Genomic DNA, 14078 nt, shown 5'->3' on the forward strand with positions numbered 1-14078 from the left:
TGAGTTGATAGAATGATTTCCAACAACTGTGGTTGTTGGCGTTGCAACACAAAGATGGCACTTTGAAAGCACAATTGTTGTTGATTTGATCTGGTTTGATTTGAATCGAGTCACCCCCCAATGAGGGACGTGATCGGGTGTGTCTTCCCGAGCCGATTGTGTTTCAAACCGAGGGAGACATCACTTTGAGTTGATCTGGTTTGAGTTGATTTGATCTGGTTTAAATTGAACTGAATCACCCCCACTGTTATCGAGGGACATGATCGGGTGTGTCTTCCCAAGCCGGTTGTATTTCAAACCGAGGGAGACATCACTTTGAGTTGATCTGGTTTGAGTTGATTTGATCTGGTTTAAGTTGAACCGAATCAACCCCCACTGTTATCGAGGGACATGATCGGGTGTGTCTTCCCGAGCCGATTGTGTTTCAAACTGAGGGAGACATCACTTTGAGTTGATCTGGTTTGAGTTGAACCGAATCACCCCCCACTGTTATCGAGGGACATGATTGGGTGTGTCTTCCCGAGCCGGTTGTGTTTCAAACCGAGGGAGACATCACTTTGAGTTGATCTGGTTTGAGTTGATTTGATCTAGTTTGAGTTGAACTGAATCACCCCCCACTATTATCGAGGGACATGATCGGGTTTGTTGTAGGGGTTGCCTCCCCGTATGTTTTGATGGCCCGAGGCTTGCGGCGGCTCGGGCTTATGGTGGCCTGAGGCTTACAGCGGCTCGGGGACGCGAGTCTCTGGTGCTCGAGTCAAGTCGAGTCAACTCGAGGCATGACGAGACTTTTGTCTTTTTCTCCTCTTAAGCTTTTCAGTGGTATTCCTATATTAACATAGCACAAGGAGACAAACAGATCAGAAACATAAGTTTGAAAAAGATGCTTTGAGTGACCATTGATTCTCGTGAAGCTTCTAGCCGTCACCGAGCGAGGCGGCGTTAAAGCTCCTTTGCGTGTTGCGCAAGCTCGGGGTAATGTAGCTGTTTTGCTGTTGTAATGTACCTCCCATCATTGTGACAAAGGATTCAAAAGGGTTGTGGAGAAGCTTGACAGAGCAGGGGTATGGTGAAGTTGCCTAGCCATGTTTTGCTCACGAGCGAGCATTTTTTATGAATTTTCTGATCTCGCTTGATAGAGACCTCTAGCCTGAAATATTAGCCTTGTCTATGTCTATACGGCACATATGTATACATATATGTAGCAGAGCCTAGCAGTTAACAATTTATTAATGCAAAGTATGCAAAATTACACTGAGAATCAATCATGCGACTTGATATATAGTCTTCTGTTTCAGTTTTCTATTTCACCAGGTTGGTACCCCCCAACTTTTACACTTGATGTGTAATCATTTTGTGTTGAGGTGAGAAACTAATTTTAAATTTCACCGAATAATGCATGAGATATATTTGTTTGTCTAAAAATTATGAGTAGGCTTGCCTAAACGAAAATGCAAAGAGTGAACTTATCTCAATATTTTGATGAAGTTGTCCATTTGGGCTTCTCGGGAAATTAGACCCTGGGTCGAATTTGAGCCTTAAGGAAAATTGCTCCTTCGACTCGGAGGTTATCTTCAGATCGGATTTTATTCTTGATTCGGAATGGATCATCGGCTCGGAATGCACCCTAGGCTCGGATGGGATCCTCGGCTCGAATGGGATCCTCGGCTCGAATGGAATCCTCGGCTCGGAATAGACCCTCGGCTCGGGATGATCTGTAGCTCGGATGAGATCCTCGACTCGGAATGCACCCTTGGCTCGGATTGCATCGTAGGAATGATATCCTCGGGAGAGGACTTCGGAACGTGCCGTTCGGACGGTGGCCACCTCGGGATTGAACTGCTCATATTCCTTAGCGTACCCTTCTCTAGAATTCATATGTTGAACACACTTATCATCACCAAACAGGACCAGTTGTGGGATAAAAATATAATTTTTAGCATGAACAAAAATTTCCTACAAACAATACAGTCTCTAAAAGTGACATGTGACATGTGTCTATTGAACAAATGTTTACTAATCCTATTAAAAATGTATGTGAGAAACACAAATTATGATAAAAAAAAAAAAAAAACAAAAAAAACAAAAAAAAACCACGTTTGTTTCTCAAAAGCTAAAAAACATGTCACTTTTGGAGATTAAATTGGAATAGAATTCCTCCAATTTAATTCCTCCAATTTATGTCGTTTGGATTTAGTTAACTATTTTAAATAGAAATTTAAAATTTAGATGGAAGCACAAGAGAAGCTCGCATCCCACTTCTTATCCACCAATCTAAAATTCAGTTGGGAAAGTGTATAGGTGAAAATGCTGCCAGATAATAAACGTCTGCATTCGCTATCTTCAGATGCGGATGCAGATACAGATACCCAAAAGTGATAGTTACATGATGCAGATGTGAATACTTAAAAGTAATAGCCGCATTATACGGATATGAATGTAAATATTGCTATTAATCACATCAACATCGACAATTCACCACTAGAAAAGTATTGATTGGGATGCTTTTATGTGTGCATAATTAGTGCATTTGTTAGTAAGAGGAATACTATTTAGTAAATTATTAAATAGATAACGTAACATTAATATATATATACACACACACACAAATGCTGATCTGAAGAGTTAATTTTTACTATAGTGGTAGCTACCATATTATCAAGTTATATAATCGTCGTATAGCAATCTATTAAATAGTATTACTCTGTTGAATATTCAAGTACATTTAAGAGATGTGATTTTTATTTTTATTTTTTAGAGATAAGAGATGTGATAGTTGAACGTGATATTAAAGGAAATGTACAAATAACACTATATAATTATATCTTAACCTCTCATGTTATTATGTGATTTCAAAAGTGACACCTTATCCAACTTAGATTCATAATATTGTTATCCGTTAAATTATCCACTTAATGTAATGATGCAATCTATAATTTGAAAAAAAAAACATATAAATTGGTATAGTGTCATTTTCCTAAATAAAAATGTGGAAATTATGACTTTTATAAAAATCTCAGTGTGAGTAAAGTGTTGTTGTGTTTGTTGAAGCTTGTGAGTACATTAATTTTGTAATGATTTGGATTTCCATATTTCTAAGATGGGTTATGGAAATAAGATTAAGATTCTCTTAAATTATTTATTTGAATTTGAAAGAATTTAGATAGGTGATCGTGAGATACCACTTATAGGATCTATCGGGCCGAATAAGTGATTAAACAGCTTAATTTTTATTTGGTAAAATAGATCTTATAAGTAGCCTTTCACAATTAACTGTCTAAATTTTTTTAAACTTAGATAAATAATTTAATAGTATCCTAATATTCTGAAAATTATTGCTTGGATTCGATAATTTGGAAATGTGGACACATTCTTCCATATGTTCTTGAAATGTGGAAAATTTATTTTGTAGGAAATTCTTACCCCTTTTGTGTTCAACGAGACCATAAAAGAAAACGGGACAAAAAGGGTAGACCCAAGAAAGAAAGCACAACTTTAAAAAATAAATATAAATGCAAAACTGCGACAAAAAGAAACAAAGCAAAAACAGAAGCTGGCTTTTATGGATGTGCGGAGCTACCCAGGCCCAAAGTTTCTTTAAATAAATAAATAAATTTTATGTCTAAATTTTTTATTTTTTATTTTATTTTTAAATTTTTTTGCCTCCAGAATTTTAATTGTCGGCTCTACCCCTAATTTTTCAGAAGGGATTCCTATCAAAAGAGGTATGGGCCGAATATCGTTAAAAATGATTGGGCAAATTATTAACGGCATTCAGTTTTAGAGCACTAACAATAATTTTTTTTTAAAGAAAAAAAATTAAAAAAGGTTTAGAGAATCAACTTTCGTTTTGCTTCTTTATTTAAATAAACTATACAATAGCTTTTTCTATTATCTTTTATCTATACCATTTAAATATTATTTTAAATAAATGATTATTGAAAGAGAGAAGAAAGAGAAAACCATACACATTTTTTTAAATAAATGTTAGGAGAAAGAGAGAGGAAATAAAAAGTTTATTTTTTTTTTTCTAATAAAATAATGAATTGGGAACACCAAGAGAGTTTGCATTAACATTTTTTTTTTTAATGAATTTTTCCTATATTTAGGGAAGTAAATGAAATTTATAGAATATGTTAGTAGTGTTATATCTTCAAATACGATGGCAAGAGCCCGGCCCATAACATTTGGATACTCTATTAGCTTGAATTTATCGTAGGGTTAATTGTTGATTTCAGCCTAATTGATAAATTCAAATTGATGATACCAGATTTTGCATGAGCGTGGTGGGTTACCTACTTATTTGCAAAATAAGAAGAAAATCACTAGAGTGACGTCAACTTGTAGCTAGTTGACTAGCTACGAAGGTGGCACCAGGGGTAGAGCCAGCCTTCCAACTTTGGGGGGTTAGGATTGAAATATATATATATATATATATATATATATATATATATATATATATATATTGAGGGGGCAAATCTGAAAAAAAAAAAAAAAAAAAAAAAAATTAAGGGAAATTTTTTATTTTTTTTTAAGAAAACCTTAGGCCTTGGGGGCTATATAGCACACCGTCACTGGGTGGCGCCGACTTGTAGCCGGTGAGGGAGTCTTCCATGGTTAAGTCAAGAGATTTGATAACATTGACAAGTAGTTATGACATGCCTCACAACATTCTATAGGTGAAATTTAAGAAGGTCAGCAATTTGTAGGACATGCAATGAATGAGGTTGAATATAGACCAAAGTGCAGGCGATGAGGAGTTAAAAGAGAATAGGAAGCTAGCATGAGAGAACGACATCGTTTTATGCTCATGAAGATGCTAACATTTTGGAATATTGGCTCCCAATTTTTATTTTTATTTTTTGTTTTGTTTTTTCTGGTGCTCCTAGGCTCCTAGTCCTAGATAGATGCTAAGATTCGGGAATAATGATCACCTGCATCAATGCTAGAATCTATTCTCTCCGAGCCATTAATAGTTTGTTGTTTATCAATCTTGGGAAAAATGAAAATTTCACATAACTCTTATGAATTGTCGTTGCTCTTATAATTATTTTCTTAAATTTCAAAAACTTTTAATTTAATGTAACCATCTTTTAATTATTTTCAATTTCGCCATCAATTAAGATTTTTTTTATTAAATTCTATCAAAATTTCTAAAAGATCCATGTTTTCCTCTTAAAAAGTATATAATTTCTTTTTCAAAGATTCAAGCTTAAGGTATTTTTACAAATTTCATTTATTTCTGACCAATGCCTAAATCTTTACAATTTTTTTCTTTAAAAAATGGGGGTATTTTGAGAATTTTGACACCCATCCGTTAGGATTTTCCATTAAATCTTAATGGAGGCGTGAAACTGAAAAGAATTAAAATATAGATACATTAAATTAAGAGTTTTTAAAATTTAAGTAGCTGAAAAATTGAAGAAGTGATAAAAATTTAGAAGGATTAAATGAAGTTTTCCCTTTAATTCTCTCTTTGGCCCATGAGTGGATTGGGGGATAAATATATATATATATATATATATATATATATATATATATATATATATATATATATATATATATATATATATATATATATATATAGTAATGATCGAAGAAAAATGATCCCTACACTCATTTCTCACAATAGTCCCACAACAAGCTGACGTAACTGGTAATATTTTATTATTTTTTTACAAAAAGAAAACAAAAGAAAACAAAAAAAATAATAAAATATGGAAAATGTTAAATTTACAACACCAACACAACAACCACACAACAACCCCTCACATGAGGGTGGACCCCACACACTGGGACCCACCCTCATGTGAGGAGTTGTTGTGTAGTTGTTGTGATAGTGTTGTGTATGAATCAAATCCCATAAAATATTACCAGCCACGTCAGCTTGTTGTGGGGCTGTTGTGAGAAATAGTGTAGGGATCATTTCTCATGATCGAATACCACCCAAAGATATAACTTTTCACCATCTTGCCACATAGGTAAGGTCTCCTACTACTTTTTAAATTTTTTTATTTTTTAAAAATAAATTAAAGTAGGGGACCACCTTACCTATGTTGCAAAGTGGTCCCCTGTATATATATATTTTCCAACCAATATTAAAAACTTAATTTCGGGAATTGATTATTCAAAACTGGCGACTTCTAACCCTTGGAAGGGTACGGTGAATAGGTTTTTTACATAAATTAATTATACCAAATTAAAAATTACAATAACCATACATATCAATTACCAAATATAGTTAAAGCAATAAATAAGGAAACTCATGCATGCACTATGGTTATTGTAAGGAGTTCACTCAATTACAGAAGGTTCACACTTACAAAATTTCTTTATAATAGATTAGGGCTGGCTTGTTATATTTTGAGGTCAAAAGCGAGAAATTTAACTTATTTAAGTAATGCATTTTCTTTAAATTTAAATATTAATTAAATAATATTATATTTTTATTTAAAAATCATTCCTCTTGTTAAGTTTTTATGTTCAAGTTTTTCTAACATCTCATTTTCAATTGATAAGATGGTTAATCCATTTAATCTTTCTTTTAACATTGTTGATCTTCAGTAACATTTTTTCAATTTTATTTTTGAAAAAGACTTATTTCCATTGAACTTTTTTTTTTTAATCACTGATCAGATATGAAATGATTTTTAGGACTTAAACAATAAGTTATTGAAAGATAATGAAATTAGAGAAGAAGTGAGGAATTCCAATTTGAATAAGACTTGAATAGAGAAATAGAGAGAAAAAGTGGAAACTTATAAGAAGAGGAATTTGTAATTGAATAAAATATTTAGAAACTTTCCATCTTCTTAATATTTATTTATTTTTCCATTTTAATTTGAACTTTGGACTTCAATCATAAATGTTGTATTTTTGAACGTTGCGTGTGGACTGAAGCAACCCATTTGTGTGTGTAAGAGAGAGAGAGAGAATCATATCTCATGCAATGACGATCCAGTTGACAGTTGGGACTTGAGATCATAATTTATTATTGATTAGCTGTCCCTTGTAGATTATGATGGGAATCTTGGCCAAAAAAGAATCTCTACCTAACAACATTCAACGTGAGAATAGGTTTTATTGAATGATTTTAATACTAATATATTATTTGATTTTCTTATTTAATGATTTCAATTTTTTTAAGATTTGTTTCGAGAATGAAATGTTGGAGATTTTAGTTTTTAAGAGAATCAAATTATATTAATGCATTTTTTAATTATTATTAGCATAATTTGGGGCCTTAATTAAATAATATTGACAGTAATTAAGTCCTTAACCATTGTTTTTTTATAGAATAAATTTTCATTAATATTTATTTATTTGAATCCTTATTAAATTGTGAGTTTTAGGCAACCGCCTAATCAGCCTAAGGGTGGAACCGGCCAATGGCAACAAATTGCCTTCCTTATTCTTCTCCTTCGCATAATTTGGATTTGGTTGGTGACGACGATTGTTTGTACCACCCATGACAACAAATTGCTCGACTTGTGCCCCAATTTGCTCTGAAAATGGTTCAAACCGATCAAATTGCTCTTCCAAGCATTGCAAATGTGTCGTTAGTTTATCATCATGTGTTGCCTCTTCGCCTTCATACACATCACCAATAATTTCAGGTTGATTTCTTCCTCCACGTGTTCCTCACCCTGGCAGGAAAGAAACCTTGTCTCTGATACGAACTGATGCAACATGGTGTAGTGGGTCACATAATTAACAAGCACAAAACTCACAATTCTTTTCAAAACTAAGAATATATATCTTATTGGAAACTGAAGAAAATATGTCATAAAATTGTGGCATAAACTGTCCTAAATGTGTTTATATAGTAAAACAAGTCCAAGCCCTACTTGGAAAGCAAAATAAAACGAAACTCTTGAGTCGTATTCCAACGGTTAAAAGTTATGTTCAAACAAAACATTGCAATGAAGTCCTGAGGTCGAACTAGATTCGACCGGACATCAATCGGGACTCCCTGTAAGTTTGTCTCAAACTCATTCAGCGAGTACATTCGAATAGGCTCGCGTTCGAACGCGCATTTCTTCTCCCGTTCTCTTTATGAAGCCGAATGCGGTCTGATCTACGTCGCCCTAATAGGTGTTGTCTGATTGTTTGCCACATAGTACACTCTTAGCTGTGCAACTACTATCCAAGGGATCATAGGACTCTCTGATACTTTTACGGGCCTATCTATTGAGTGGACCTTTCTGTTAATTTAATTATTCCCATATCAAAATCAATAATAGTTTGTCAATTTTTTTTATTTTCTTGTTAGTTGGCTCTAGAATAATTTAATGTTCCTAGCTGAAAGATTTAAGAGAAGAACTGGTTTGGTTAACTTACCAAAGCCAGATAAAAACTGTTATTTATAGAGTTACATGTACACTAGTTTGGGAAGCTAGTACGAGGTTTTTACAACAACAGAAAATGAGAGAACATGAGATGCTATAAAAGAGGAAAAAGGTGTATGCTAAGTTTGAGGGGTAGAGATGAATCCAGGAAACATGGAGACCATATTGGGCAGCAGGAATCCATGAGGAAATTGTGCTGAAGTCTGCTGCAATGCTACTGTTCACAGGCCGGCTGGTCAACACGGAATGTAGAGTCCTTTTACTGATTTTGCGGCTGGTCTTGAGGAGAAGTGAGCTGCTGCTTTTATCCTCTAACAGTTCCAATATCATATATCAAAAGGAGAAGCTATTAGGAAGAAAGAAAGGTTAAGACTATTGAAGAAGTACTACAATAGGCAATCTAGAATTCCCGTGCCTCAAATTGATCAGTATTGTTCATCAAATATATATTTTTCTTTTGATTTCTACGATAAAATTACAATTTGCTTAGGCTTGTGACCTTTGGTTACCCTTTTCTAAACCATTCTTTCATTAATTGGGGGGGCAGAATATATTCTCTAAACCATTCTTTCATTGGGGGTGGGCAGAATATATTCTCTAGAATATATTCTAACTTCAAAATTTTCATTTCCATATCTAATACTTTTGCTGTAAAATTAATTGATATATATATATATATATATATGCATGACTCGATCAGTAAGAGCCTCAATTAATGTGCATGATAAAGATGCAGGAAGAGGATGTGGTGATAGTTGGCGCAGGAATAGCAGGTTTGGCAATTGCTGTAGCCTTGAAGAGAGTGGGGATTCAAGCTTTGGTGTTGGAAAGATCACAAGGGTTGCGTACCACTGGGGCAACCTTAAGTCTTTACCCTAATGCTTGGGCTTCCCTCTATGCTCTTGACGTCGCCCACAAGCTCATCGACATTTATGATCCTTGCACGAGGTAATGATCTTCACAAACACAAAGTGACAAACATATATATATATATATATATATTTATAGCTTATAAACTTAAATTTATTCTGCTTAATTAATTAAGGTGTACGTTTAATTGCTAAGTCATGATTTGTTCTTTCTTTTGGTTATTATGTATAATATTAGGGCAAACATAACAAATGTTGATACCGGAGCAACTCAACAAATCTCTTTCACCAAAGCTAACAGGTGATCAATCAACTCGAATTCATTACTATTTCATCTGTACGTTAACTTACAAGACACTATGATTTATTTATTTATTTTTTTCTAAAAACTTCACTTACCCTCCTCTGGAGTATTGTTACGGGTTTTGAAATGTTAATCTTGAATTATCAAAATTTGCAACGTCAATATCCCATGTTTCAACTCATTTTAATTAATTTCACCATTATTATTATGATTTTATATATGTTAAATCAAATGGCTAACAACTGATGAAGTTTCCTGTTTTTTTCTTTTGTTCTTTCAATTTTTGACGATCGATGGTGAGATGTAGGAGTGGGCGCGGGGCTGTACTCAGAGTTGTACACCGTAAAGCCTTATTGGAAGCTCTGGCAGAGGAATTGCCAATCGACACCATCCGTTTCTCTTCCAAGCTCACCTCCATTAAAACCCAAGCCCAGAAGGGATCATCCCATGTTGTTCTCATTGAAATGGAAGATGGAACAACTATCAAAGCAAAAGTAAGGACTATTAATTTCTCAGTTCACAGAAGGCTAGCTTATTAATTTGGCATACAAATGGGGTGGCCAGAATCCCCACATGGTCATTTGGGGAGGCCGAACCACCTCTCACTTAGGGTTGGTTCGGCCGGCCACCTCAGATATGTTCAAACAGGGTAGTTGAACCACCTTCATAGTTATTGGGGGTGGTTAATTCAACTACCCCAAAATGGCAAAAAAAAAAAAGAAAAAAAAAAGAAAAAGAAGAAAAAAAAAAAATGAAGGGGTGACCGAACCAACACCATAGCCTTGCGAGTGATTCGGTCACTCTCCATTTCGTCAAAAGGGGGGCCCGACCAACCCCTACGTATTTTTCTTTCTTTTCTTTTGTTTATATATATATATATATAGTATTTTTTTTTTTTAATAATTTTTATTTTTATTTTTATTGTAAATGACACATGGTACATTGCATGTGATTGTTGATGATGTGACATATTAACGAATTCTGTCGACTTTTCTAACGACATAACCTATTTTTTCTGCTTACTAGAGAGTGTTTAATTAATGATTTTTCCCTTGTCGGAAATCAAAGGCTTTGATTGGGTGTGACGGGGTGAACTCAAGGGTAGCAGTGGGTTGTTTAGGACTGAGTGCGCCTGTAAATTCTGGTCGATGGGCGGTGCGTGGGTTGGCCATGTTTCCTCAAGGCCATGGGTTGAACCAAGACTTCCAACAATATGTGAGTGTTGGCAAAAGGGCTGGCTTTGTCCCTCTCAATCAAATAGAGCTGTACTGGTTTCTCACTGCCAAAGCTACGTGGAAAGGTATGCATAGCTAGCTAAATGTTGCACACTATGCTCACATGGACTGTAGGCCGGTAGCTATATTTATTTAGAATAAGAATGCAGCTATTATTCTAGAGTCCTACAATTGGTATAACGTGACAATAAAATCAACTCTTAATTTTTTTTTTTTTTTTTTTAAGTGATATTACAATGACTAATTTTCATTGCCACGTCCCAGCTCGATCAATACTATACCTTTATCTCACGAGACTGATGTAGGCTCTAGGGGTGTATATGCAGATGCAGATGCAGATACAGTTATTTGCGATATTAGCAGCCGCATCCGGAAAATGCAGATATCACTTTTAGATATTTGCATCCACATTATGTTTTTACTAATTACATACACGTTATTACGGTTATTAAATGAGGTTATTATCCGCCATCCGCAAATTAAAAAATGGGCGTTTTGGGCATTCTTTGGGTCTCTCTTAAAGCCTATTTCAAACGATTAGAAAATAATTTAGGTTTATTTTTAGTGTTTTGGGCTTGTTTTATTTTTTATTTTTAAAAAACTAATAATCTTTTGAAAACATATTAATTTTACATTATTTTTGTCTTTTTGTCCCAGTGTTACACCAAAAAGCAATACATGCAACCAAACCAATGTAAACATAGCCTAGCTATATCAAATCCAAAACGACAACTTTTTGGTAAATTTATTAAATATAATATATAAAATATATATTTTATATAAATGGGATGCGGATGCGGTTATTAATCGCATATGCACACCTAAAATTGTTATCCATATATACAGACACTTATTTTTTCTAACTGCATCTGCATGGATAACGAATGCGGACGGTTAATATATATATACCCGCATGTACACCCCCTAAATGTACATAAAAATGCTCATCAACCCTTAAATAAGCCATTGTTTAAAAAATAAAAAATAAAAAATTGATGGATGGGTATTGCAACATCAAGCCTATGGAATAAAGATAGAATGAGGTTATAATATACAACATTACTCATTTATTTATCCACACATAAGTTATACTTCAACACAAAAAATAAAAATAAATAAAATAATTGTCGTTATGCAGGCAAATTCCACCTAAAAAGAGTTTCTCATGCAACAAAGCTGTGAACGATTTTAGGAAGCAAGTTGAAAAAATTGATATAGAAGAATAAAGTTGACTGCAAGAATCGCGGTCACCCTTTTGAGTTTTGAGAAATTAACACACTCATGTTAGCAGTGGAAATATTTTGCATTTCAGGTGAAAGCATAGGAAGGGATCCAAAATTGATACAAAGAGAAGTGATTGAGAAGTTTGCCACAGACTTGCCTCCATTGTTCACAGAGATCGTCCAGCATTCTGATCTTTCCACCCTAACATGGGCTCCTCTGATGTACAGGCTCCCATGGGATGTCATATTTGGGAATTTATGCAAAGGAAATATCACTGTGGCAGGTGATGCCATGCACCCTATGACGCCTGACTTGGGACAAAATGAAGGCGCAGCACTGGAAGATGCCGTTGTTTTGGGGCAACAACTTGGGGGATTGATTGCTCGGAAAAAAGGCCTTGTGCCGGAAGAGGTGGCTGGTGCCTTAGAAAGATATGCCAAGAAAAGGAGATGGCGTGCCGCCGGCTTGATTACAAGCTCCTATCTGTCAGGGTGGGTGCAACTGGGTGGGTTTGGATGGCTCATGAAGTTCCTAAGGGACGTGATATTCTACAAACTTCTTTACAATAGGGTTTTGGATGTTATAGATTATGATTGTGGAAAGCTGCCTTGTGTTGCCTTAGGGAATGGATTGGAAAAGTTAGATTGATTATACATTCTAACTTCTAAGGGATCTGTGTATTTTCATGTAGGATTAGTTGACAACAACATTTCAACAATTTCTAAAATGAGTTTCTATACTTTGATCTTAACCAATTGAGTCCTCATTTATACCATTAATTACTAGATCAATTTACCGCATTATTAAGGCGCAGTCGGTGACGGACCTAAACCCATAAGTTTAAGTTTTTTTTTTTTTTTTTTTTTTTTTTTTTTTTTTTTTTTCAATATAATTACATCAGATAATTACATCTGATGTAATTATATTGAAAAAATTACTACCTTGGCCCATGGGGCATAGGCTTAGTCCAAAATAATCCTTATGGTTTAAATTTTATCTTAAAAAACTAAAAATTTAAGGTATGTTTTGCAACCTTAAATTCACTTCCTCACTTTTTAATCTTGAAAATTAAATGCTTGAGTTTTCGATTATTTGCAATAGATTCTTCCGTCAGTTTGCCGTCCAAGTTTATTGTGGACTGTTAATTAGTACCGCGTCTGCATTTTTGTTTAAAATAATATATATATATATATATATATATATTTTTTTTTTATTAAAAATTGAAATAAAATAAATAAACTTTAAAAATAAAACCTAAAAGAAGAAGAAGGAGAAGAAAAAAAAGTCTTATTCTTAGACCTTAAAAACTAGTGTTTTCACATTGACAACCAAGATCTGCTTGATTCCACCATTCAAAGTTTGGTTCTTTCCGGTTCTTTGCAGCTGAGCGTCAAATTTTTTTTATTATATATATATATATATATATATATGGATTTCCTTGTTTGAGCATGCTTGAGTTTGGGTATTGGAGATTTAATCCTTGTTTGAGTTGGGTCGCTCTTAAAAGATTAGAAACATTGATGGCGTATTAATTTTGTTTTGTTTGGCGCAAAAAAATTGTTGATAACAGTTATATGTTCAAATAATTCTATATATCATATAAATGTCCATAAAGTGTCCACTAAATAATAAAGTGTCTTTTAAAATCATAACTTGATCAAATTCATCATTTGATCGATCACATGTTTAATGATGATTTTTTTTAAAACCATCTCATTATTTGATGGACTTTTATATGACATGTAGAATTATTATGTATGTTCAAGGTTTCTTCCGATCGGACTTACACTTACGTTCTGCATCGTACGTTAGTGAAAAAAATTTAAAATCGTACCTTAGTTAATTTTAATTTTTAATAAAATAACAAAAAGACTGTTTTAAATAAAGATGCAGATGTGGCGGTTGGCACTAGCGGTTTATAGTAAACGTGGACGACAAACTAATTGAAGAATTTATTACGAATAATAGAAAATTTAGATATTTAATTTTCAAAATTAAAAAGTGAAGGAATAAATTTAAATTGCGCGTTTACTTAAGAATTTATTATATATTTATTCTAAAAATTAATTTTTGTAAGTTACTATAATTGATTAAAAAT

The 14078-nt window shown here is 33.7% G+C and overlaps 1 protein-coding gene across 1 annotated transcript; it reads left to right on the top strand.

Annotated features, from left to right (window-relative positions):
• The first annotated feature begins 9054 nt into the window (after positions 1 to 9054).
• Positions 9055 to 12676, top strand: LOC133857949 (monooxygenase 3-like). The gene is made up of 5 exons (XM_062293340.1): positions 9055 to 9296; positions 9456 to 9518; positions 9829 to 10015; positions 10590 to 10821; positions 12069 to 12676. The coding sequence occupies exons 1-5, from the start codon at positions 9064 to 9066 to the stop codon at positions 12626 to 12628; spliced, it is 1275 nt and encodes a 424-aa protein (XP_062149324.1). The 5' UTR covers positions 9055 to 9063; the 3' UTR covers positions 12629 to 12676.
• The last annotated feature ends 1402 nt before the right edge of the window (positions 12677 to 14078 follow it).

The sequence above is a fragment of the Alnus glutinosa genome, chromosome 14, assembly GCF_958979055.1.
Source record: "Alnus glutinosa chromosome 14, dhAlnGlut1.1, whole genome shotgun sequence".
Lineage (NCBI taxonomy): Eukaryota > Viridiplantae > Streptophyta > Magnoliopsida > Fagales > Betulaceae > Alnus > Alnus glutinosa.

Coding starts and splice junctions, on each gene's coding strand:
- LOC133857949 (XM_062293340.1), top strand. CDS start 9,064: ATGTGCATGATAAAGATGCAGGAAGAGGATGTGGTGATAGTTGGCGCA. Junction 10,016..10,589: donor GAACAACTATCAAAGCAAAA/GTAAGGACTATT, acceptor CGGAAATCAAAG/GCTTTGATTGGGTGTGACGG. Junction 10,822..12,068: donor TGCCAAAGCTACGTGGAAAG/GTATGCATAGCT, acceptor TTTGCATTTCAG/GTGAAAGCATAGGAAGGGAT.